The sequence below is a fragment of the Sinocyclocheilus grahami genome, unplaced genomic scaffold (assembly GCF_001515645.1).
Source record: "Sinocyclocheilus grahami isolate Dianchi unplaced genomic scaffold, SAMN03320097.WGS_v1.1 scaffold97.1, whole genome shotgun sequence".
In the NCBI taxonomy this organism is placed as follows: Eukaryota; Metazoa; Chordata; class Actinopteri; order Cypriniformes; family Cyprinidae; genus Sinocyclocheilus; species Sinocyclocheilus grahami.
The window spans coordinates 1,095,351-1,122,144 of NW_015505276.1; the positions used below are offsets into that span (position 1 = coordinate 1,095,351).

Consider the following 26,794-nt stretch of genomic DNA (forward strand, 5'->3'; position numbering starts at 1 on the left):
TTTGCAGCGTTTCTTCATTTGCATGTGTTGTGAGGATTTGCAGCGTTTCTTCATTTGCATGTGTTGTGAGGATTTGCAGCGTTTCTTCATTTGCATGTGTTGTGAGGATTTGCAGCGCGTGTGTTGTCAAACTGATGAAGATGTTTTCTTAATTTGCTGGTGTTTTTTCAATTTGCATGTGTTTTCTTAAGTTGCAGCGCGTTGAGCTCTCTCGGCCACCGTAGTTTACAGCTGTATTGTGGCGACCTCTAGTGGTCATCATGTATTTTTAATCAAACTGAAAGTGACATATCACACTAACTAACAAACACTAACATACTGAAAGCTCTGAAGGAAACGGTGCCACAGTATAAGAGGTTTAGCGCTGTCATTACAGGTACTAAAACCACACCAGGAGACGAGTCGAATGCGTGAAGAAGTGGAGGTACAGTATTTGTTATTGGTATAAACATACATACCCCCCCCCCTTACTTATATAATTCATACACGCTTTTGAATACAGACCTAAGGTTGGTCTCTTTTTAAAGAAGACAATCTGCAGATTATTGCAGAAGTTAAATCGTTTCAAAAAATGAAAGCATAAAAAATGTTATAGAAGTTTAAATTTACTGTAAAGATGTGTACTGTACTATTTGTATTTTATTTTATATAAAATAAATATTTTACAAAATATGTTTTAATCCAAAATTGCTATAAAATGAAAGCCATGTCTAAATAAGTTGTGTTCCAAATTTGAAGTTGATATTTTAAAAAATGCAGATTCTATGCAATTTTGTTTAGGCGTTATACCACAAACAGCCACCGGGTGCCATCCAAACTCCATAGAATTTTTTTGATGCATTTTTTTTTGTCACAAATGTATCAATTTCTCTCTCAATATTATGTCTATGGCAAAATACCACCAAATATGGAAACTTGAGACTCAGACCTTTCCAACGATATGTATACCAAGATTATGAAAAGTTTTGATTCTAAAAGACCGTAATACATTTGGAATATGGCACCTCCCACTAAGGGGGAGGAGCCCGCTAAAAGATTTTAAAGTACCATTTCCATTGTAAGGCAATGTCCGATCTCAAAATGGTTTTGACAGGATGAATTTCGAGGTTTTAAGCTTTCAAATGATATATAATTTATGAGGATTACTAAAACATGTAATAGGGAAACAAGAAACGAAAAATAATTTTTGTGACACAGGTCAGAACTAGTGTTATGATGTATATGTTTTGAGGTGCACTCTTGTCATAAATTAATCTATTACTACATAATGTTTAACAACAAACAGTGGTAAAATATCTATTTAGGAGTCTTAGACCTTTCCAACGATATATAGTTTGTCATGATTAGATTAGGATTTAATTGTAATATATCGAAGTAAACTTATACGGGACAGTGACAGTTAAAGGTGGGGTAAGCGAGTTCTGGTAGCCAATGTTGACATTTGAAATCACCAAAACAAACACGCTCCTACCCCAAAAGTGTCTCGCCCCTATTTTGATAGCTCCACCCCACACATACGTACACACATACTTTTTGAGGGGAAGTCGTGGCCTAATAGTTAGAGAGTCGTACTCGCGGCGTGACAAAATACTATAGAACTCATTATAATCAGTGATGCTGTCTACACCATAGATATATATATACATATCTATGGTCTACACTGGATGCGGCGCGACACGACAAATCCCCGACAGAAAACTGCTGCTGCGTTCTATTCATGACATATTAACACAAATTTCAAATGATTTTCAATGGTCGCTTTGTTGCTTTGTTGCGTCTAGACAGACTTTAGCTGTTGCGGCGCAGACACGGTGTTACCCACTTATCGAGAAGAAACAAAGCAACCTAGCAACCTCATCACAGGCCTTCTGCTCCTTGAGTTCTAGACAGCGCTGGAAAGCTGATCCGATATTTACAGGGGTCCTACTTCTTGCCTTACTGGCTTAAGCCTTCTTTTGTTCCGCAGACGTTTTCTCTTTTGTTTTTTTATCCGCCATCTCTATATTTCTGTCGCTCGGCTCACTAATGTCCGTCCCGTGCACTGAGCGCTCTCTCCTCCACATCATGAGTAAACACGCCCCTTACTGCTGATTGGCTACAAGTTTGTTTTGTATGTATCGACTGCACGTCTTATTTATTTAATGTGTTTTTTACATACATATATATATATATATATGTAGAGCTGGACGAAGAAGACAAGTCGGCTTTGAATAATGACCCTGTATCTAAGGTATTGTGTAGGTGACTTTAAGCAGTTTATGGAAATTTATGGAAAGAGCATGTAGGGGTAGCTAGCAAAAAAAGTAGCGGGACATCAATGGCACACTTTAAATTAATGAATGACATTGCATTAGATCACAAAATAACGAGGATTTAGCATTGAAAGAATTTGTTCATTTGTTCTCTAATGCAGTGAAATTAAGTGTGACATAAGTGTCCATATTCTTAATTGGGTCACTGTATAATTCTGTGTTATTCATTAACACATTCTCTGCACTCATATAGAACGTGGTTATGAAACTCAAAGCTGATGAAAAACAACAGGTAACATCCCAACCATCTCCTAACAACCTGCAAACATGATTTGTTGTTACACGATTTCTGAAAAATGAAAGTACCAGTTACTGCTGTCTGCTTTACAGTTTTTAATTGTATAATGGTGATAGTCATCAAACATTTCTAGGAAGAAAAACCCGCCAAGTCATCTGAATCCAGTGGTGCAGGTCAGTCAGCACAAGAAAGAAGGAGTTTCCCTCTTTGGATGTGGATTTACAGGATAAATAAAACATCATGTTACACTGTAGTCTTATTGCATCACTCCTGTCCCAAAAAAAAAACCCAATGAAGATATAGCGGTTAGTTGCTTTACGTTGTTTACTTGAAATGTTTTGAGGTGCACTCTTGTCATAAATTAATCTATTACTACATAATGTTTAACAACAAACAGTGGTAAAATATCTATTTAGGAGTCTTAGACCTTTCCAACGATATATAGTTTGTCATGATTAGATTAGGATTTAATTGTAATATATCGAAGTAAACTTATACGGGACAGTGACAGTTAAAGGTGGGGTAAGCGAGTTCTGGTAGCCAATGTTGACATTTGAAATCACCAAAACAAACACGCTCCTACCCCAAAAGTGTCTCGCCCCTATTTTGATAGCTCCACCCCACACATACGTACACACATACTTTTTGAGGGGAAGTCGTGGCCTAATAGTTAGAGAGTCGTACTCGCGGCGTGACAAAATACTATAGAACTCATTATAATCAGTGATGCTGTCTACACCATAGATATATATATACATATCTATGGTCTACACTGGATGCGGCGCGACACGACAAATCCCCGACAGAAAACTGCTGCTGCGTTCTATTTATGACGTATTGACACAAATTTCAAATGATTTTCAATGGTCGCTTTGTTGCGTCCAGTGTACTAGACAGACTTTAGCTGTTGCGGCGCAGACACGGTGTTACCCACTTATCGAGAAGAAACAAAGCAACCTCGGCGTCCGATCACAGGCCTTCTGCTCCTTGAGTTCTAGACAGCGCTGGAAAGCTGATCCGATATTTACAGGGGTCCTACTTCTTGCCTTACTGGCTTAAGCCTTCTTTTGTTCCGCAGACGTTTTCTCTTTTGTTTTTTTATCCGCCATCTCTATATTTCTGTCGCTCGGCTCACTAATGTCCGTCCCGTGCACTGAGCGCTCTCTCCTCCACATCATGAGTAAACACGCCCCTTACTGCTGATTGGCTACAAGTTTGTTTTGTATGTATCGACTGCACGTCTTATTTATTTAATGTGTTTTTTACATACATATATATATATATATATGTAGAGCTGGACGAAGAAGACAAGTCGGCTTTGAATAATGACCCTGTATCTAAGGTATTGTGTAGGTGACTTTAAGCAGTTTATGGAAATTTATGGAAAGAGCATGTAGGGGTAGCTAGCAAAAAAAGTAGCGGGACATCAATGGCACACTTTAAATTAATGAATGACATTGCATTAGATCACAAAATAACGAGGATTTAGCATTGAAAGAATTTGTTCATTTGTTCTCTAATGCAGTGAAATTAAGTGTGACATAAGTGTCCATATTCTTAATTGGGTCACTGTATAATTCTGTGTTATTCATTAACACATTCTCTGCACTCATATAGAACGTGGTTATGAAACTCAAAGCTGATGAAAAACAACAGGTAACATCCCAACCATCTCCTAACAACCTGCAAACATGATTTGTTGTTACACGATTTCTGAAAAATGAAAGTACCAGTTACTGCTGTCTGCTTTACAGTTTTTAATTGTATAATGGTGATAGTCATCAAACATTTCTAGGAAGAAAAACCCGCCAAGTCATCTGAATCCAGTGGTGCAGGTCAGTCAGCACAAGAAAGAAGGAGTTTCCCTCTTTGGATGTGGATTTACAGGATAAATAAAACATCATGTTACACTGTAGTCTTATTGCATCACTCCTGTCCCAAAAAAAAAACCCAATGAAGATATAGCGGTTAGTTGCTTTACGTTGTTTACTTGAATTATCAATTGCACAAAGACTAATACTGAAGAACTGTATGTGTACTGTAAGCAGTGTGAACTAACATGCACGGACATGCTTGCAGGAGCTCGGGGCGCGTCTACGAGTTCTGCCATTAACAGAGGAGAACAAACGAATGTTTGACCAGGTTCAGGCAAACCAGATGCCTTCTGTCACACATCAGTTTGCCTGCGAGTCATGTGACAGGGACTGGTGGCGATGTGTGCCTCAGAGGAAAAGGGTATTATGTCTGACCACACCTTACAAGATAAAACCACATTCACTCTGTGCTTTTCCCATATTTAGCATTCATCTGTGTGCACCTGGCTTGATAGGTGTCACGTTGTCATCGATGCAAAAAAATAAGTATGACCCTGTGCCAGCCAACATAAGGTGGGGTATAGCAGAGTTTAACTGTCCAATCTGCTTGCGGACCTTCAAGTAAGACATTATGTTTGCTGTACTGTATTGTTGTTCTTCAGTTTTTAATGACAGTCATGGCATTGTTTTTTCTTCTGCATATGACAAGAGTATTGTATTAACACATTATGTTTCTGTTAGGGGTTTTGGTCGGATGGATGGACGTTCTCCTTGTCGCTCAGCCATTTTCCCCACAAAGATTCTACCACCCAGGAAGAGGAGTATGATGCCTGGGCCTAGAAGCAGAAATCGGCACAGCTGCCATGCTGAAGACTGTTATAATCGAATGGGTAATTTGATGCTGTTTGACACAATGACCACTAGAGGTCTTGCACAATCTCAAAGTGGTACAGTAGGCGTTAATTATATACAGTATTCAGACCACGAATATCAATCAATAAAAGTAATGTTAAAATATGTTAACTTCCTGCAACACTGCAAACCACTGTATTTTTTGTATTGAGCCATAAGATCAATACACTTAAGGCCTGCAAAGTTAAGTGTGGCTACAATTCATTCGTACAATTGTACCATTCATTTTCTTTAAAAGTCAACATGAAATCTAAATTTGCTCTGCTTTAAATATGCTCTGCTTCTAAGAGGACTTTGACTTTATTTTCGACTGATGTCACCTGTGCAAGTTATTGGTAAATAATAGCCAAATAATCATTTAGGTATTGTGTTAGCACAGTAACTTAATGCTAGTTAACATTTTATATTATACATTTTACAGAAATAATAGCAAATACAGGTGCATCTCAATAAATTAGAATGTCGACTGAAGTAGTTTAAGTCTTTGGTTCTTTTAATTGTAATGATTTTGGCTCACATTTCACAAAAACCCACCAATTCAACTCAACTCAAAGGTTTCCTGAGCCTTCAAAATGGTCTCTCAGTTTGGTTCACTAGAAATGAGTTCTAGGAGGGTTCTGCATTCAGGACCCATTCTGGTATGGATCAACATTTTAACGTAAAATTTCTTCCGAATAAACATCCAGCATCTTTGGGAACTATACAATGGTGTGTAAAAGTCTGAGACCACTAGTGTAAATGCTTCTGCTCTGTTGAAAATGTCTCATTTAAAACAACATTTTCATTACAAATTATATTAAAGGAATATTTTACCTTAAAAATTAAAAATTGCTGAAAACGTACTCAACCTCAGGCCATCCAAGATGTAGATGTGTTTGTTTCTTCATCAACAGATTTGGAGAAATTTAGCATTACATCAGCATTACAATGGATCCTCTGCAGTGAATGGGTGCCGTCAGAATGAGAGTCCAAACAGCTGATAAAAACATCACAATAATCCACAAGTAATCCACACAACTAGTTGAGAATTAATGTCTTGACAAGCGAAATGATGCTTGTTGTAAGAAACAAATCCATCATTAAAGCATAAAAAAAGGTATTACATCAATACTCTGCTTTAATACCAGCTGTAATTAAGCTGCATGAACTCCATAAGTTTCTGTAAAATCTGATGATCATGTTCTCCAGCTTGACTTGAGTTGATCCAACAGCATCAATAAAAAGCAAGAACATCTGAATGTCTGTTACAAAGAGTTCACACATATTTATTAATCACACATTTATACATCAACATTATACATGGGTTGTGAATGCCAAATATTGATTTGACATATTTTAAAACCGAACTGCATTAATATAACCATCTGCATGTTTGTCACTTTACCTAGAGCCCCATGTACCTGGTACCAAATGCGTTCACCCACACAGCAGACAGAAGAACAGGAAGCCACGTGTGGTTTACCCCAGCTCCGCTCACAGCAGCGGATCCACTGTCAACACCTGTCTGAGTCAGGTATGGGGGTAGAATTGTTGCTTAATTCCAAATAAATAGATTATGATCCACAAATAAATAGAATGAGATCCACAAATAAATCTTAAAGTTTCACAAACATTAATTAAATTCACAAATAAATAAAATGAGATTTGCAAATAAAAAACATATTCACAAATATATATTTATGTCACAACCACAACTTTGCCTGGCATTTATTTGTGAATCGCATCCTGTGCATTTGTAGATAGCTGCTCACATTTGTGAATCGCGTCATGTGCATTTGTAGATAGCTGCTCGTATTTGTGAATCGTGTCATGTGCATTTGTAGATAGCTGCTCGCATTTGTGAATTGTGTCCTGTGCATTTGTAGATAGCTGCTCGCATTTGTGACTCGCGTCTTGTGCATTTGTAGATAGCTGCTCGTATTTGTGAATCGCGTCCTGTGCATTTGTAGATAGCTGCACGCATTTGTGAATCGCATTCTGTGCATTTGCGAATAGTGAAACATTTCTTGCGTCAAGACGTGCTGACAATCCACAAATACGTGGACTCCACCCACCGTCTACTCAAGCCAATCAGATAACAGCCACATTCGCTGACCAATCGTAGCACGATCTCGCTATAGCCAATCACGTTTTGCTTTACAATCAGGGCGGTCTCGTCCTGAGATAACTTCATGCATCTGCATTGGCTCAAATAGGTCATATAAGGGCCATACAATGGGTACAGTAAAAGATGTTTAAAACTGGATTTCGTTAGACCATTAGACTGTGTATCATGCCAAGCCACAGTATTTTATGTTACGTACATGACGCGATTTCCAAATGCGAGCAGCTATCTACAAATGCACAGGACGCGATTCACAAATGCGTGCAGCTATCTACAAATGCACAGGACGCGATTCACAAATGTGAGCAGCTATCTACAAATGCACAGGACGCGATTCACAAATAAATGCCAGGCAAAGTTGTGGTTGTGACATATATTTTTTTTTTTGAATATGTTTTTTATTTGCAAATCTCATTTTATTTATTTGTGAATTTAATTCATGTTTGTGAAACTTTAAGATTTATTTGTGGATCTCATTCTATTTATTTGTGGATCATAATCTATTTATTTGGAATTAAGCAACAATTCTACCCCCATAGTCAGGGCAGTCTGATAGAAAGCATCAATGAGCTCATTGAAGAAGAGTCTGATGAAGATTCTAAAAGCAGCACAATCAGTTAAACCACTGACATCACTTCAGCTGTTGCTCTGAATGAAACATCATATCACTTTTGATGTAATTTCAAATAATACACTCAAAGTAACCAATGTATTAAGGCGTAGGCAGCCTGAATGAAATATGTAATGCACTGCAGGCTATATAAACACAGTGCAACACACACCAAACACAGAATGCAGATAAGGAATGATTAACCCTTGAATTATGGATCAATTAATACGCATCCTGAGGTACTACTGCTGCAGTGTGTGTATGCAAGAGTGAGCATTTGTGGTTCTCAGTGATGCAGACAATTTACTGAAGTGATATGAAACTATAATCCTAGCAACAAACCAGGAAATACTTGGAAATAGTTGGAATGACTGTCAACCAATCAGAGTCTTGAGCATTCAGCAGCACTGTGATATCATGTTAATTACAGAGCTGATGTGAACAGACAAGTCCAGATTTTGTTTTTAATGTCACTCATATCCTACGTTCGGTACGTCCTTTCCTTATTCTTTGAATTGCATTATACTGTTGTTTAGTACATTTATTTGCATATTTCAATTAGTATGTTGCCCTAATGATCACTTTTGTGTTATTGTTAACTTCTCATCAATGGATTCATGAAGCCACACAAGAATAGTCATCTGTAACACTTTTGAATAAAGTTACATTTGTTGACATAATTAACATTATTTACTAGAAACTAACAAACAATACTTCTAAAGCATATTTTTAACTAATATTTACTTAAATCTTAGTTAAGATTAATCTAAGCATTTATAGATGTTTAAATTCGAAAGTTGTTTTTTTCAACTTTCAAAATGTACTAGTTGTTTTTCCTATGTTCAGATTTCTCTATAATCCTCCGTTTTGTCAGAGATTACACTTCACACAACTAACAAATACAGGCACTTAAGAAGAAAAAGCAGACAGCTCCTGATGAATAAAACAGATCTGCTGTTATGTCACTCTTGCATAACAACTGTCAAACACACATAAGAGTTGCATGGCGAACTCTAATACGTCCCGAATGAAGATTTCAGGAACATCTGCAGGGGGAAATTACGGCCAAAGACAAACAATGTGTTAAACCTACTATTAATGTGTCAAAATAAAAATGATCTGGAATAAACGTGGATGATTTATGAGCAATTTGTCATAATTTTGCATAATGTTGTCTTTGTGTAACTGCATTGATGAATAATCATACCAGATGTTTAGAGAACTTTTTTTATGTATAGTGAACTGTACAATGCATGAAACAGGACACCCAGCTACACCCAGCACTTATACAACTATTACAAAACCCTAAACAAACGATATCAGACAGCACCAGTGCTGTACAGGAGACAAAGAGCTAAACCTTTGAAGATATCCTGAATTGAACATAAAGAACTATTTGGGCATTAAATAAAAAAAACACAATTCTGGGTGTCAAAGTATTTTGCTTCACCCATAAGACAAATAAGTTTTATGTTCAAATTAAATGTATTTTTAAATTTTTATTTACTTTGAAATTTTAAAATGTTAAGCAAATTTGACATTTAGCCTACTTAAACATCTGGATGACTGTCACATTCACTACTGCACACCATGAACAGAGCTGTGGTCAGTCTGTGGTCAAAGGTTCTGTTTGCTTATTTTACATCAGAGCTTTGATATGTCATTGACAGATTGACCATATTGATCGAATGTCATACACGAAGATTCAGTTTAGTTTTGAATGAAATCCAGAAGTTATTGTGTAACAACCTCATGAGAACCCTTAAAAGCCCTTAAAAGCCAACTTTGCCAGTACATAATCACAAACAAGGCATTGCATAAAAATGAAAGCAATGCTGAGCTGTAATTAATGCTGTGCATATGAAAGTATGTCTGTCAATATACTGTACACTCTTAAAAATAATGTTTCTTTATAGGCATTCATGAAAACCCTTTAACAGTCATGAAACCTTTTCATTCCACAAAAGGTTTTTTATAGTAAAAAAAAACGTTTTTTAGACCATTTTTAGAACAACAACAAAAAACCTTTAGGAATCATTGTTTTAAGATTGTATGGATAGACATGGCTATTTGACAATCAAATAATCCAAAAAAAAAAAGATGAAATACTGTCCCTGCTGGATAAGACAAACTCTTACTTAACATGCTTACATGACTGCAGGGTTGGGGCGTGTCTTGAAGGAGGGAACAGATTTCATAACATTGCATGTATAAATAACAGCTTGCAGGCGAACGTGAGCATACTTCCTCTCTGCACAGCTTCAAGCTACAACATGTAAGTACTGAAGCTTTTACTCTCTTACACTGCTGTACAGTATAAACCACATTAGCACCATAAAAAGGACTTCAAACATGTTACTGCTAGAGTTCCCTAAAAGTAACCTAATTTTCTCTGTTTTTAATGTTTTAAAGGATTTGTCTGACAGGATTGATCTTGCTGCTCTTTGCAGTGGCAGTGGATGGAAGAGTTGGGTGAGATTCATTTTTTACTTCCCTTGCAGCTGTAGAATAGCCACACCACACAGATTATATGTGCATTGTTGTGTATAGGTCAAGTTTAATGTATTGTGTTTGCATCTCTCAGGAACTCCACTAGTGAATCCAGTTACTGCACAGAGACAAAAGAGTGCTTTCTGTTTGACTTGGTTTGTGCAGGAGATGGTTATGAGGTGAGATAACAAGATAGCACAAACATGAAAGAGTAAAGAGATCACAAAAAATGTAAAAGACAAGCTCAAACAGATCGTGGTAATGAGATGAAGTGCTCTATTCCTAACAGGTACGCCACTATGATGCTGCTAAGTGGGTGACCACAGAAGCTGAATCCTATTTCATGGAAATTGCAACTTCAAGAGCGTTCAGGAAACTTTATAAATACATCACCGGAGAAAATGAGGCTGGTGAGTTTGTTTGGGGGTCAAATGTTTTGGGGGTCAGACATTGTGGAGGACCAAATGTCCTTCAGGACATTAAAACCTGTAAGGGACTTTTAAAAAATTTTAAATTTCCTCATTATTTACTCATCCTCATGCGTCCCAGATGTATAACTTTCTTTCTTCAGATGAACATAAATAAAGATATATAGGAAAATAACCCATATCTGTGAGTCCAAATTTTGCAACATGCTGTAAATGTGCTAGAAAAATGTGCATTAAATTGTAAAGCTATCCAGTGTCCAGTAATGAATTGAAATAGCATGACAAATACCAGTTTGCAATATCAAGCAGCATAACGGACTGTTTTGTGAAGCTAATGAAGGAAGCCTCGCATATTCAAGTTACAAACAGCCGCATCTGCTCTTATAATGCTTTGTACAGGACCTCTAAAGCTTCAAAAACCACTCAAAGTGAACACAACAGGAATACGACCCCAGCTGATGAAATAATGTCTTCTGTAGCAAAACGACTGGTATGTGTAAGAAAAAAAACTTCAAAATAGGCGGACTTACAGAGATGGGTTATTATTATTATTATTAAAAATCTTTGTTTGTGTTCATCTGACGATTATGCATTCAGTATTTATTTGTTTTTGCTGACGTTCTACTCTTTCGATTGAAAACACATGTTGTTAAAGGCTGCACTGCCGTCTATCGACATGTGGAGTTTTTTGTAAACTGCACTAATACGTTTGAGTTTTTTAGTTTAGTTTAGAGAACGGTCTACAACATAATTAATTGCCTCATCTGTCCAACAAAAAAAGAAAGGATTCTCTCCATCATCTTACTACCTGTGTGCCACACTGATGTTTATACTCGTTTTTTGTCAGTCTTTCTTCTGGCTTCGAACCTCCTTGGTTCTTCAGCTGTAACTTACAGGTAGGCCTACTGATCGTTGTTTCAGTAATTAGCATTTCAATGTCTAATTTTCACTCTTCGCATCACCAGACAACACAATGCTATTAATATAAGTACAGTCTTCATCTCATGCGAGTGTACACCATTCAGATGACTCTTTATTTCTTAATATGTTTCAATTAGCAACAAACTGCTAATGCACTTTCAATTAAAACAGAGCAATGAAGAAAATATTTAACGAGGTTCCCACAAAAAAAGAAAAACCATCAAATTTATCCTTATAGTCAAATTCTAACCCTTATTTTCCAGGTGCAAAGATTGACATGACTGCACCAGTCCTCATTAAAGTCAATGATTCTGCGAGCATGTGGCAGTCATCAGTCTATGGTCTCAGCTTCCTCCTGCCCTCCAAATACCAGGCCAATCCACCCGAACCTACTGATCCATCTGTGAGTCTCATTGATATTTTCTGTGATTTCTATTTAACTGAAAGTTGTTGTTTTTTTAACTTGTTCCTGCACTTTATTTGTAGGTGTACTTAACAGACACTCCGGATATGAAAGTATATGTCAAGAGCTACGGGGGCTGGATGATGTCACTTGTGGCCAAATCACAGGCTGACAGTCTGAAGACATCGCTGGACAATGTACAAGCTACTTATGAGACAGAGTACCACTATAACGTCGGCTATAACAGGTGCACTTAGTTTACCTCCTTTCTGCCAGTAACGTTCTCTAATTTCAGTAATTCTTATGTTTATTGTATTGTGTATGTGTGTTTTTCAGCCCAATGAAGATTATGAACAGACACAATGAGGCATGGTTTATTGTTAAGGGTGAGCCTGTGTGTCCTAGGAGTGGATAATTTCTTTGAGCTTCCTCTCTAACAAGTCTTTTAAAGGTAAATGATTCATTTAAATAAGAAAATGAATTATTTTTATAATTAATAATAGGATTACTACAGTGGGGAAAAAAAGTATTTAGTCAGCCACCAGTTGTGCAAGTTCTCCCACTTAAAAAGATGAGAGAGGCCTGTAATTTTCATCATAGGTATACCTCAACTATGAGTAATGTCTAACTAGACATTTATTTATCATTTCTTTTTCAGAGCCACAGTACGCAGAGCTGCATTACTCCTGTAGTCATAGCATGCTAAACTGCCTTACATGTTTTATTACATTATACCATTAGCACATATAGTGTAAAAGGGCTGGGTTTGGTTTAGTAGACAACATAAAAAAAATAGGGCATTTGTCGAAGAAATGTCAAACTCCAAGGGATGATATCTGGTCTGTTAACATTTGTTTTAAAAAAGAAAATAAAAACATCATTGTAATGATCTTGTGTTTTATTGGGATTTTTCTTTACAACTTATGGGTCATATGTTTAATTTACAGTTATGTTTATATTAATATATAACCTGCTGGTTGGAAACTGGCCACTGGCTAAATTTAAATTTGACAGACTAGATGTGATGGATGCAGCTAATGTCCAATGGTAAAAGGTTTATTTGCACAGAAGCCAGCGAACACTTGTGGTTGCACCACCTTATGGCCAATTTTCACAAAATGTAGTAGATACTATATGAATTCTTCAACCGTTCACAATTGAAACTACTGACTCGTGAATTATTGACTTGTGAAATATTGAAGTCTTTTATTACTAAGACGTGGGATATAGAGTGACAACTGAAATTTATATCAGTTAATTTGCATTACAAACTATTTCCTCTTACTTTTTGGCCATGTACAGAAAAAAATGTGCACCTAATTGCAAATTGCAATTGCCTCTACATAAAATGTACGTGTTTTTTCCTCCTGTGTGCCCCACTTTCTCACTGCTCACTGCATAATACCATAAAGGCCATAAAAAACCTGATGTACCAAATCTGATACAAAACATAAAACACATATGCAAACTTATTACAAACTTATGCGCATTAATATGCAGAGACAACTGTAATTAGATTATTCATGTTTATTTTCTCAAATATCAAAAAAAGTGCTGAACTGATTCAGTTGATCTGATCTGACATAACCCAAATGTCAACAGAGTAAAATTGTGCATTACAGTGCCACCTACAGTGTCACGTAAACATGCTCGAGTTGTGGGTGGGATTTGGAATCATTCTTCCAGGCTCGGTATCTACGCTTCACTACTTTCCAGACAGAAAAAAAAGATGCCCAAGGAGCTTGCTTGATACTTAGTGAACAAAGTTTCTCCATATTTTCCAATTCTGAATATGTCATTTTTTCTCAACTATTTAAGAAAACTGATTCCACATTTCACAGATCATACATTTTTCAGTATAGACAGTGAAATAGCTACATAGTCAATCATCATCAACCAGCTATTTGTAAAAGAATGGCCTTTGCTGTTGCACATTTTCATTTCATTAACAGTCAAGACAATACCTCATTTAATTTGACAGAATTTGTCTTTTTTCATTACTCAGGTTAATCTATCACCCTTGAACTGTTTTATGGCTTTAGACATCAGACCCCACATCACTGTACTTACCTGCTCCCTTCATCATAACTAGACTCCTTGTTTTGTAATTGATTCCAAAGGTGCTGGAACCTCACTTATTGATAAAAGATAGCAAAACACAGTATATTACGTGTTGATGCACTAGAGTAATCGGATTTAAATGTATAGAAATATGGAAGAACAGAAATAGGGAAGAGGACTGTACTGAAAGTTCTATGATCTGCTCCTTGGAGTTTACCAAACACTTGATAAATCACATGGCTGTAGTTGGATTGGTTTGATAAACACAAATTATAAAAGCCTCATTTGGTAGTTTCATGAATGGATACACATTAGTATTTCAGCATTATATCTTTTTGTGTTTATTTTCTTATGGTGAGTGCGTCCCTCCATATATGCTGCTCCTGCAATGCACCTTGCATGAATGAGATCTTGCTTGTTGGGAAGGTGTGACAGACTCAGGTTTATTACCCTCAGTATTGAGCAAAGTCCAACTGAGGGCCTTTACACCATCTCTGAGATAGCCTGTGTCTGTGCCTGTTTTCCTCTCTGTCCTGCTCCGAGTCCTGGAGGCCTGTACAGTTATGAATGACAGCTTACAGTGACCCATGTCACCCCTTTCCTATGGACCATGAACATCTCAAACTATCCCCTGGATCACCCTCAGCCCACGGCCCTCCACTCAGCCGATTACTCACAGGACCTTGCGTCACAAGAGAGAGCGTCAACATGTAAGTAGAACTTCAGATCGGAGAGATTTTAATGGCTTTAGCAATAGCATTAATTGCTAATGTAATACATTTGAGCATAGTAAACATTTGAAGTCAATGACTAATTCAGTTTCCATTAGAAATAAGATTGTTGCGATATTCAGAAAATCTTGTCATATGATTTGTTTGTGCTGAACAGTTCAGTCATGTTTAGTACGCATACTGAAGACGTGAATCAAAAAGATTTAGGATTTCATTCAATTGACATTTGCTTCAGCAGATTTAAAAAACATTCAGAAGTCATTTTATTTATATTTTGCCTGCTGCTGAAAATATCAAACTGTAAGGATTATGTAAGCCCTGTATCTCAGTGTTTAATCAATCGAGTGATAAGAGACTAAGCCTATTTGAGATATAATAGACTGCTCCGCCGATTTATTAGATAGACTGGTCATAAAACTGTTCAACCTTACAGCCCACTCTTAGACAATCATCTTACAGTAGGCTTCTTGATGTTCATTTGCTGTTTCCTGAAGGTGACAAGTAAGAGTTATTTTAAGAAAGAAAGTGGACATTTACAATGAATGTGATGTCCCATAGCTCAGGAGTTAAAACCAGACCCAGACGGTAGGGCAACTCAAGAAGAGGGCTGTCCTGTGTGTGGTGACAGGGTGTCAGGATATCACTATGGGCTACTCACATGTGAGAGCTGTAAGGTAAGTGTTCCATTAGTCAGGAAGTAACAAGTACACAGTAGTAGCTTTAATTTAAAAAAAAATATATATATATTCTTTCATTTATATAATTATTCTTAAATACTAAAAACAAATATTCTCACCAGGGCTTTTTTAAGCGCTCTGTACAGAATAACAAGCGCTATACGTGTGCAGATGCACAGTGCTGCCCCATGGACCCAGCCCAGAGGAAACGATGTCCTTACTGCCGCTTTCAGAAATGTTTAGCTGTTGGCATGAAGAAAGAAGGTATGCATGCAAACCCAAACAAAGATTCCATCGTTTGGTCCATAAGTTTGGTAGATATTTTTTCAGTTCTTTAAAATAACACTTTGTGTAAGGAAAAATGCAGTTATTGTCTCTGAGATATGGAAAGATATTCACAATTAGCCATCCAAGATAGCGCTGGTCCTGTTCCCACTTATCTTTGAAACCATAAACCATTGCAATAGCAATCTTTGATGACCCAGTATGGGGAAAAATGCAATGTGCAGACAAACAACAACAACAAAAAAAAAGTTAAATTACGCAACTTTAATAGAGCAATGCTTCTCAAACCTGTCCTGGAGACCCCCGCACCACCCCGCACATTTTGGATGTCTACCTTACCGTATCCATCCACTCCTGGTCTTGGAGTCTCTACTAAAGATGTGATGAACTGAAAGCATGTTTGATTAGGAAGAGTTCGAAAATGTTTAATGTTGGTGTGCCTCCAGGAACTGGTTTGAGAAACAATCATTTAGAACTGTGAGGATTTATCATGCTCTTTTGAACATCACAGTGTGTGATTTAGTTAATTGTAAAATTACTTGTCACAGCTGTACGTGCGGACAGAATGAGGGGTGGGCGAAACAAGTTTGGACCTCTGTACCGACGGGACAGGCAACTGAAACAGCACAGAGGGACCTATCACCAGACGAATACTGCCCCCTACAGGGTAAAAATTGAGGGACCACAAGCACTGGTACCTGCTGTGCCTCACGATTTTCACGTTCTCAACCCGTCCCCTGCTTCTCTTGGCTCTGACCATTACCATCCACCTCAGCCCTTTCATCCCAGTATGAGCCAGTCGGAGTTTCCCATGCTGTTGGACTGCACCATGCACAGAGATCGAACTCTGTCTGATCCATCCATACCTTTCCACACACTGTGCTATCCAGGCTTTCACGGATACCCTCCCGAGAAAAGAGAGCTCCCCTTTAGCTACAGCCCTGCTTCTGTGACACCCCCTGCTCCAATCTCTCCTACTGCTCTCTCCACACCTGCACCTACACTCACGCCAACCTCAACTCCAAGTTCCACCCCAACTCCAGCACAGAACTTGACACCCAGTTCAACCCCAACCCCTAGTTCATGCTTCCTAAATGAGCTCCTACAAGCTGAGCCAGATGAGAAGCAGCTTTGCACGCGGGTGTTAGCAAGCCTCCAAAGAGAACAGGCCTGCCGAGGAAAACATGACCGCCTCAACACCTTCAGCATCATGTGCAAAATGGCTGACCAGACTTTGTTTGGACTGGTGGAGTGGGCAAGAAACAGCACACTGTTTAAGGAGCTTAAGGTAGAAGAGTTTGCACATGATCGCATATACATTGGATACATTGTGTTATGTGTTAGTGTAATCTTCAGGATCACTGCTGAAAAGACCAGTATGAATGTGTCTGCTGCTCTGAGCTGGTCACCATGATTTATCCATGCAGTTTCTAGATCACAATATTTTGTTGGTCATACAACATCATTGCTTCCCAAAGAAACAAACCCTACCCCTAACCCAAAAAACAGGGGTATCCGAACTCCTGGCGGGCCACTGTCCTGCAGAGGTTAGCTCCACCTTTCCTCAACACACCTGCCTGGAAGTTTCTAGTATGCCTTGTAAGACCTTGATTAGCTGGTTCAGGTGTGTTTAATTGGGTTTGGAGCTAAACTCTGTAGGACAGCAGCCCTCCAGGACCGAGTTTGGACACCCCTGCCCAAAACTAACCATACCATAACCCCTGTAAAATCACAAGAAAATTGTTGGTTGATAAGAATGGTGTACGTCTCTAACACTAACCCTAACTCTACCGCTTTGCATATGCCTAAAATTTGATTAATTGTTTGGAATGTTGATCCAGAGACTTGTCCTACTTGACAAAATCTTGGTTACTGTACCAACCTGGTTTAAGATGGTTAGTGCTGGTCAGATGCTGGTCTAAGTAGTGGAGCACCATGGCCACACTGTCAACTAGCAAAACTAGCTGGTGAAAGCTGCCGAGTAGTATTGTCTTCCTGGTTGAACAAGGAATCTCGCTGTTTTAGAAGCCTGGTGGAGACACCAGCATCCCATGCTTAGGCCTAGGGTCCAGAACAACATACATGCTTGTATTATGAGCAGGGATGGGGTTAACATTTGTACATTTTTCAACAAGGATTGACAACTTCGGTCCTGAAGGACCACTGTCTTGCAGAGTTTAGCTCCAACTCTGAAAAAAAAAATTCACCTGCCTGTAGCTTTCTTAAAGACATTGATTAGCTTGTTCAGGCTTGAATTTAGGGCTTGTTCAGGATTAGGGTTGGAGCTAAACGCTGCAGGACAGTGGCCCTCCAGGACCGAAGCTGCCCATCTCTGCTTTTCAAGGACCAAAAGTCAGGGGTTCTTAACTCTGGCCCTCAAGGTCCCCTTTCCTGCACAGTTTAGCTCCAACCCTAATCAAATGCACCTAAACAAGCTAATCAGGGTCTTTGGGATTACTAGAAAGTTACTGGCAAGCGAGTTTGATGAAGGTTGGAGCTAAACTCTGCAGAAAAGTGGACCTTGAGGGCCAGAGTTGAGAACCCCTGGTCTAAGTTGTCCAATGCTGCATAACTAGAGTACCTGATCTCTTACAGGTGGAGGATCAAATGGTGTTACTGCAGAGCTGCTGGAGTGAGCTTCTTGTCCTGGATCACTTATGCAGGCAGGTGGCTTATGGGAGAGATGGCAGCATCTGTCTTATTACTGGGCAGCAGGTAAGAACACCTCTATCACTAAACCAGCATTTCCCTACTCTGTTCCTGGAGGCACATCAACAGGTCACATTTTGGATGTCTCCCTTATCTGGCCCATCTATTTCAGTCTCTACTAATATGCTGTTGAGCTGAATCAGGTGGTATGAATTAGAAAGAGTTGGAAAATTTGTACCATTGGTGTGCCTCCAGGAACAGGGCTGGGCAACGCTGCACTTCACCATAGTTACAGTTTAACGACTGTTTAGGAGTCTTTGCATTTTCTTTGACTTGCCTTTATTGTACCAGATTGAGGTATTGACCATCCTCAGTCAGGCTGGAGAAACTCTCAGTAGTTTGGTGTCCAGAGCCCAGGACCTTGTCTCCAAGCTTAGGTCACTACAACTAGACAGAGAGGAGTTTGTGTGTCTCAAATATTTGGTTCTCTTCAATCCAGGTGGGTTTCTTTTTTCTTTTAATCTGAACATGTCCTGTTGGACCATAGTTGTAAGGGCCATGTGTTTTGCAGATGTTAAATCAGTACAGGATCGAAGGCAGGTAGAACAAACTCAAGAGCGTGTAAACAGGGCTTTGATGGACCACACTATGCAAACCCACCCAGGTCACTCTGACAAGTTTGGACAGCTGCTGCTCCGTCTGCCAGAGGTGCGCAGCATCAGCCTACAGGTGGAGGAATACCTGTATCAGCGCCACCTGCTGGGAGATCTGCCTTGCAACTCATTGCTGACTGAAATGCTTCATGCTAAGCACACATGAGACACAATCAAAATAAAGCTTGTTATTGGAAATGCTTTCATATATTTGGTGTCTAATAATTTTAAGCTCTGAACAAATCTAGTTGTCATTGTTGGCTGGCACTACGTACTAGTTAACAACAGGACATACAAACAATAGGAACAAAAAGTAGTTTTGGGTATTGTGAGTATATGAGATGTAAAGCACATACATATATCCTTACAGTAATGGATCACATCCACTCAAAAATGCAAGTGTTCAAACACTGCCATTCGTATAAGAAATAACTGTCTAACATCTCTATCACAGTCACAGAAGCTCATCACACTGTTTGTGTATCAGTTTGAGTTTCCAATTAAAGTGTCTGTATACGTAGATTTCTATGGTCTGATATCATGTGTCTAGAATGCAGCTATAGAAGGTTGAAGATTATGAAGCCCATCAAGAACATGTCCAGGTCATATTTCACTTAAAAAAAAAATTGCCTAATAGAAATGCAAATACAAATAAAAACCAGAATTACTTCGTGTTACAACTAATTACTTCTAGTAAAAAGACTCTACTGAACAATTATTATATGTTTTTTTGTTTACTTTTAAATTTTATTTGGGGGTAAAATATGACTGGGACGGTTAACATTCACCTACATGTTCAAAGATGCACTTTTAGAGTGGGAATAATATGAACACAACAAAAAACATAGCCATGGACATGTAAAAATTCTAAATTTAAAAGTAAAAACTAAAATGTTTACAAAATGGCAACAAAAGCTGATATAATGCATGTAACTTGTAGAACAAGTAAAATCAGTGACGATGAGAAATAACTAGGATTATTTAAAAATGATTTTAATCCGGTCACATGGGATTGATCCATAATCAAAAGAATTTGGGAGAAAACAATCTACCAACATGAACATGGAAAAAGTGAAAGAAAAATACAAAACATTAATGTGCTTTCTGAAATGAACGAGTGAATCACCACATTTGCCAGTACATAAATAATAAAATCAGAAACTAAACCGAAAACTCTAGCTCATCCTTACCCAATAAATACACCTTAGGTGACCTAACATTCTACAGAATTGCACAGAATCCAGTTACATTACACCATGTTTCACCCAACAGACAAACACATGCAACCTACACACAAATACACATCTCCCATTCATTTGACACAGAAACATATCATCCAATCATTTCAAAAATGGTTTTTTTTTTTGGCTCTTTACAAAATATGTACATCTTTACAGCAAATCTGTGAAGTACTTCATCTGATTCTCCGAAGACAGGAAAGGGTGGCCTGACTTAATCAGTTGTTTTAGTGCTTTGATAAAGAGAAACAGACTAAATGCCCCTTTTATACAAAAAGAAAACTTCAAGCCATCCAAGAAACGAATAAGGCCAAGTTAGACAGTTTGGAGACTATTCATAGATCATAGTAATAGAAACAACATAATAACCGTTTAAGGCAGCAGACACCAGGGCTGCTCATCTGCCTTTTATCACTTCCTTTTAGCATTTGTTTTATATCACTTTCGATTGGAGTTCACTATTGGTATATCACTATGTGCTGCTGCATGTCGGGGTGTAAGTATGCATTACACCAAACAGGACTACTTGTTCATTCATCTCTGGGTACATAAGTGAGAGTTAATATCAGATTTGTCTTTATTGTTTCTCACCATCTGTCTTCATTCTGTCCCCGGTCCCGCTCACACACTCATTCACACCAGCACATCCAGCTCTAGTAGTGAAGCAGCAGGGTAGCTTATTCATTGCTTACAAATCGCCACAATATACAAATCATTGTCAAAAATGAAAGAATCAGCAATAAACATCATTCAAATATACAGTATATTAAATCAGCCTTGATTTTTTTTTTCTTACATTATTTTTCCAGTTACAGCTAAACAGAGTAAAAAGACTTCCTTCATTTTTGGAGTATCATTAATGGAAATCAACTGCATGGTCTGGCATCTTTTCACTTTTTCATTCATTCTTAAAGCAAATGCGAAGGAAAATATCTGAGTCTTTAACATGCTCTCCTGAGGTCCAAAACCTTGAGTGATCCAGTTAGATTAGGTCTGAAGCATTAAGAAAGTAAACATCCAGATGTCTACGACTGACTTTAGGAAGGCCAAGCGATAGGGCGGTTTGATCCGAGAGCAAGACAGACTCGAAATGGACAGCAGCATAGGACTTTTTCGCATGACGTGACAAAGGAGAGTGGCTGCGCCCCCTTGTAATTCAGTTCTACATTCAGTCCCTTAAGACTGAGAAGCTGATGACGATAAACAAGACGATAAGAAGGCCTGTGTTGGTTTGTGCCCTACATTCATCAAAGAGCAAAGATCCGATTTCATCTGGGGCATCCTTTACATGTCAATGGATCCAGTAAAGTGAGTAAAGGAGGGAAGGAGCTGGAAGATAGTAACATTTCTAAGGATCTTTTCTGGAGGACATTCATTTTACTTGAAAGATGAGACTGGAAAGTTGCATCTAAAATGCCAAGGATACATTTTGTACAATCTTAGAAAACCAATCAGGCCCTTTTCTTGTAAATATGACTTGTGTTCTCTTGAGTTACCTTAAGAAAATGGCAATGGGGATTTCTGAATAGATCTTTGTAACTTGACCTGTAGTTACACAGAGAGGTTTTGCACAGTCACCCGCCATGAACTTCTGAGGGCACTTTCTTTTAGGATTTTCTGTATTAGGGCCTCTTTTTAGATATCCCACTCCTTCTCCAGGCATGCACTCCACTGTGCCCCGCTATTCTGCCGGAGTGAGGACAGAAACCCAGGGTGACGTGGCCAGCTCAGGCGTAGTTGGCATTTCCAGCAGGCTTTATTTTGGGGTCCCGAGCTTCTTTGGGGTTCCCGGGCGCTTGCGCTCCCATAGATGGTTGGGAATGGTGAAGGCATCCACGCTCATGGACATGGTCTTGGACGGGATGACCGTGAACTGCTTGCGGTCAGAGCTGTACTTGTAGATCGACTCCACCATAGTGGGACTGATAACACGCGGCCCAATACCTGTGAGCCTAACCATCTCCTCCGTCTCGGGGTTCATGGTGTAAACCGCCCGGAACTGACAGCTGGCATCCCGGAACAGGATGAGGAAATGGTTCGCAGAGCTTTTCTCCATTTCCTTTCGCAGACAAGAAAGAAATACAAATGAACGGAACAGACCATTACATCATGCATTCAAATGTCCCATGCAAATATACGTTGAGTCATGAGAGCCCGGAGTGTGCTAGATAAGCTGACTGACAGGTCACTCACCTCTACAATCTTGTTTTTCTGTGGTTCGTTGACCTTGCCTGCCAAACAACAGCGAGAGATGGCATTATTGATAATGAACTTATTGGACTTGAAGCTTGGCTCCTTGTAGAGTTTCGGTCCTGAAACGGAAGTGCAAAAATGCATGTCATTGTTTAAAAGTCAAAGTTTTTGATCACATAACCAAATGTAAACAATCTTAAAATAGCTTGATTTTCTGCAAATGGTACTTGCCCATGCAAAATTCGCAAACCACAATGCTAAGACATTGCTAGATGGTTACTAGGTTGTTCAATGTCCATCTCAAAAATGTGTCCAACGAGTAGTTCACCAAATGTAATACCTGAGTTTGTTTAAATAATTAACCCCAATTTGAGCAAATGCCTTAGCAAGCACCACTAACTAAACCGCAAATCATGTAATTTTTATAGTTTACCAGTGTATTCTGGTATGGAAGCTGGGGATGAAATAGTAGATGTATTTTCCCAGTCTCCATTCTGTGCAGCAAGACGGCCTGGAGATAGCAGTCTGGATGGTGAATGAGAACGACTGTGGGAAGGAATAAATATTTAGAGATGAGGTCACAATAAAGAGCAGATGTTTTATCAGACAAACAAATACAGATTAGATTTACCTTGGAGATTTTCTGACAGTTAGCGTTCCATTGTCATTGGCCATGGAGGACAGATTCATTGTTGAATGGGAGTAAACTTTATTTAGTCTAGAACCTGAGAGGGAAAAGAGTTGACAAATCACATATAGCTTTCTAACTGTGATTATCAATGGAAAGAAAATAAGCTTCTGGATGATCAATGACTTACCCATAAACCCTTTGGCAGGGCTGCGAGAGAGGTCGGAGTCATCTCTGAACACTGTTTTGGGCCTCTGCTTCTTGACGCCTCTTACTGTAGTGGGTTTCTGGCGGAGAACTTTATCTAGATCCTCCATTATTTTTAGCTGATGTCGCCGTTCATACTCCTGGCGGGTGAAGTCTCCACGCCGCTGAGGAGTGCCCTCTGGTGGAGGGGTGCGTGGAGGTGGAGGGGTAGAAGGAGTTTGGGGTCTCTCCTCTCCTCTGCGAGGCTCATCCACTGAAGATGACCTACTTTAACATTTATAGACAATACTGATAAAGCTCACAATGTCCAAAAGGTAATAGGGATTAACATAAGTTGAAGTGCATTAGACGGCATATAAATTTTTTTTTTTTAAACTTGCAACCACCCACAGTTAGTGGCCAGGAAATTTCTAAGCAGTTGCCAAGGTGTTCTGAGTGGTTTTCCATGGGCTACGATGCAGTTGCAAGAAGTAGGTGGTTGCTAGGTAGTAACAGGTTAAAAAGACCCCACAACCAAGTCTGATGATGATTTTCGGCTTTCAGTTTCAACAAAACCCTTGTATGAAAACACTTAGTGATAATAAAAGGACTTAAAGGGTTAGTTCACCCAAAAATGAAAATTCTGTCATTAATTACTCACACTTATGCTACGTTTCTGGACCTTGATCGTGGTAATTACATTGCTATCTATGGGAGGGTCAGAGAGCTCTCAGAATTCATCTAAAATATCTTAATTTGTGTTCTTACGGGTTTATAACGACACGAGGGTGAGTAATTAATGACATAATTTTCATTTTTGGGTGAACTATCCCTTTAAGGGACTTGTTTTGGCACTTATTCCACATTTGGCTCAGACCCCTCCTTCAATGAAAGGCTAACTGCTAATAAAGTGAAATTACACATTATCTCTCAATATGTCTAAAGATTTGTGCAATCATTCATACTTATTCACAGCTGTCACTTTTCACAGCTTTGTTGGTAAGCCTTACCTTGCCTCCCTCTCTCTTTCTTGTTCCTGTCTTCGCCTCTTCATCTCCTCTGCTCTCTTTTGTTGTTTCTCAAGTAATGCAGCTCTTCTCCTCTCCATCTCATCCTCAGGTCGAGCTTCATCCTGCTAGAGAGTTTCAGACTGTTAAATAAAGGCTACACCTTTAAGGCTAAATTTCTCCAAGTTTAGCATGTGATTCTCCCCTAACCTTGAAGAAGAATCCAAGTCCACCCCTAGTTTCTGGCTCCGTTTGGTCGCTCATTGAATCCGAGAAGATATCCTGGCTCTGATCGGCTTCTTCACCCTCTAATGCTTTGAGAGATGACAGTGAGATCTCGATAAGGCTGTTGCGCTTGCCATTGAAAGCAGCTGCAGGAATGTCACTCTCAAACGAGCACTCAGAAGGAGCTCCTGAGCTGCTGCCACCACCCTGGCGCTCCTTTCGGGGCAGAACCTGTGAAGATCCGCTATCCAGTTCCATGCTGAAGATTGTATGTTCTTCACTGGAGCCGGTGTCTGAGAAGTTGTCCTCTGGTCTAGCCAGGGACGAAGCTGAGCGGGACTCACTCTGACTGGAGGTACCTATGCTGAAAGAGGACGAGTTCTGATCCCTGTATTGCCACGGGGACACTCTTCGCAAATGAGGAAGGTTGTCCACACTTTGATGGGGAGTTATAACTCTTGTGGAAACAGGAGTCTTGAGCTCTGCAGGCCGAGGGTGGTGATGCAGTTTGGGGCTCTTTGGAGGTGCAGACTGTGCCCTACGGTGGGATGCAGGTGATTTGGGGGGAGCGGTGTGACTTGCAATCTTGCGAGATGGGGAAGGAGAAGAGGAGGCAGAGGGCAGGTCACGAGTGGACTCCCTTGACAAACGAGAAGGTGCAGTTATTGAGGGTTTGGAGCTGGGTGAGATGACCCAAGCCTGATTGTTAGAAGCTGCCTTCTTCTTCATCAGCTGGTTCTGCTGCTCCGAGAGGCGCTGCATATCACTTTGGAGAGAATTGAGAGCAGCACTTAGTTTAGACACAGCATTGTTGTAATCTCCCAGAGGGGCCGTGCCTTTTCCTCCAGGAACTCCTACTCCAGCTTTTTCTTTCTCTACTGGATTGTCCTGTTGGACAGAGGGCTTGATATTCCCCTCTTCTTCTACTGAAGGGCCCTTTTTCAACTGTTCCTCCTCTTGCTGCTCCTCGCTCTCCAAGCGTGCCAGTTTCTCCTCTAGCGCCAAACGGCTGAGGTCATCTTCCACAGAGGAGGTACCAACCTCCCCTTGACGTCCTTCCTCGCCATCCCCACCCTCCTGCTCCTTCTTTAACTGCAGGAAGGCAGTTTTTCCCAGCCGTTGCCGGTGTTTGGCAAAGATGGCCTCTATACGCTTCTTCTGAGCCTCAATAGCCTTCCGCTTCTCCTCAAGCCTCGCCCCCAGCTCTGACATTTCAGTGCTGAGAGCAGGACTCTTACTGGGACTCTCCTCTGATTTCTTGACCCATGTAGTCATCTGTGGGGCCTGTGATTCATTGGGCTGTACTTGTTCTGGAACAAGTTTCTTTTTCCGTTCTGCAAAATTGGTCATTCTAACGCCGCTATCCGGTGTCTCTTCACCACGCGGTTGTGTTATGCGAGGGCCCGAGGCAGGTGTGGCAGGGGTGGAGTGAGTTTTTGGAAGATCTTCCGAGGCATCTGAATCCACACTTCCATCTCTTAATACGGAGTCATCATCTCTGGATCCCTCTGAGGGGTGTCTGATGCGGCTGGGCTCTGGCGGGACTCCTGAGGATCGGTGGTAGAGCATTCCTGAGCGGGATGGGGCTGAAGAGCTGAGAGTCACTGGGCTGCCATTAAGTCTAGCAGTTGCTGAATCATCTGGTGAATGCAGGTAGAAACCATCAGGTGCCCCGTCCGGGTGAAGGCGAGGCTCCATCTTCTCTTCGTTGTGGATGATCTGCAGTGCCTCTTCAATTGTTGGTAGCTCTCCTGTTACACTATCATCAATGCCGTTCTCTTCAGCCAGCATCGGACGAGTTCGAGTGGCCCAAGAAGCTCTTTGAGGCCCATTAGGCCCAGGAGCTTTACTAAGCAAGTGGCTGAGGTCCTCTGGGGGTGTGTATGGGACATGTGTCATGGATTGACCAGCAGGGTTAAGATTGTCCGAACTGACAGACCGAGTTATTACAGGGTTCCCCATCACAATATCCACATCACTGTCCAGTCCAAAAGGAATACTAAAGGACACAGCAGAGGACAGGGGACGG

At 39.8% G+C, this 26,794-nt stretch overlaps 3 protein-coding genes and 1 pseudogene across 6 annotated transcripts in view; 3 read left to right on the top strand and 1 right to left on the bottom strand.

Moving 5' to 3' along the window:
- The first annotated feature begins 2,514 nt into the window (after positions 1-2,514).
- Positions 2,515-8,242, top strand: LOC107587985 (repressor of yield of DENV protein homolog; annotated as a pseudogene).
- Positions 8,243-10,198: 1,956 nt separating this feature from the next.
- On the top strand, positions 10,199-13,104 carry LOC107587943 (heme-binding protein 2-like). Of its 2 annotated transcripts, none has more exons than XM_016275913.1 (8): positions 10,199-10,265; positions 10,403-10,462; positions 10,575-10,659; positions 10,770-10,890; positions 12,093-12,232; positions 12,316-12,479; positions 12,569-12,683; positions 12,865-13,104. In XM_016275913.1, coding segments are annotated over exons 1-7 (651 nt in total). In that variant the 5' UTR covers positions 10,199-10,263; the 3' UTR covers positions 12,648-12,683; positions 12,865-13,104. The 2 variants fall into 2 exon arrangements, with proteins under 2 accessions (XP_016131399.1, XP_016131398.1); XM_016275912.1 differs by having other exon boundaries at positions 12,891-13,104.
- Positions 13,105-14,774: 1,670 nt separating this feature from the next.
- Positions 14,775-19,514, top strand: LOC107587942 (nuclear receptor subfamily 5 group A member 2-like). The gene is made up of 7 exons (XM_016275911.1): positions 14,775-15,003; positions 15,583-15,698; positions 15,824-15,965; positions 16,535-17,274; positions 18,582-18,701; positions 18,987-19,134; positions 19,207-19,514. Exons 1-7 carry the CDS (start codon positions 14,904-14,906, stop codon positions 19,452-19,454), a joined length of 1,614 nt encoding a protein of 537 aa, XP_016131397.1. The 5' UTR covers positions 14,775-14,903; the 3' UTR covers positions 19,455-19,514.
- A 751-nt stretch (positions 19,515-20,265) lies between these two features.
- Positions 20,266-26,794, bottom strand: part of LOC107587945 (calmodulin-regulated spectrin-associated protein 3-like) — a 42,994-nt gene continuing 36,465 nt past the window's right edge. For 2 of the 3 annotated variants that reach the window (XM_016275917.1, XM_016275915.1), the window contains exons 11-17: positions 24,751-26,794; positions 24,544-24,668; positions 23,538-23,821; positions 23,351-23,444; positions 23,153-23,265; positions 22,720-22,838; positions 20,266-22,585 (exon numbers count right to left, since the gene is read on the bottom strand). In XM_016275917.1, the coding sequence (XP_016131403.1) occupies positions 22,283-22,585; positions 22,720-22,838; positions 23,153-23,265; positions 23,351-23,444; positions 23,538-23,821; positions 24,544-24,668; positions 24,751-26,794 (3,082 nt within the window). In that variant the 3' untranslated portion in view covers positions 20,266-22,282. The remainder of the gene's footprint in view (positions 22,586-22,719; positions 22,839-23,152; positions 23,266-23,350; positions 23,445-23,537; positions 23,822-24,543; positions 24,669-24,750) is intronic. The other variant, XM_016275916.1, reaches the window with a different exon arrangement.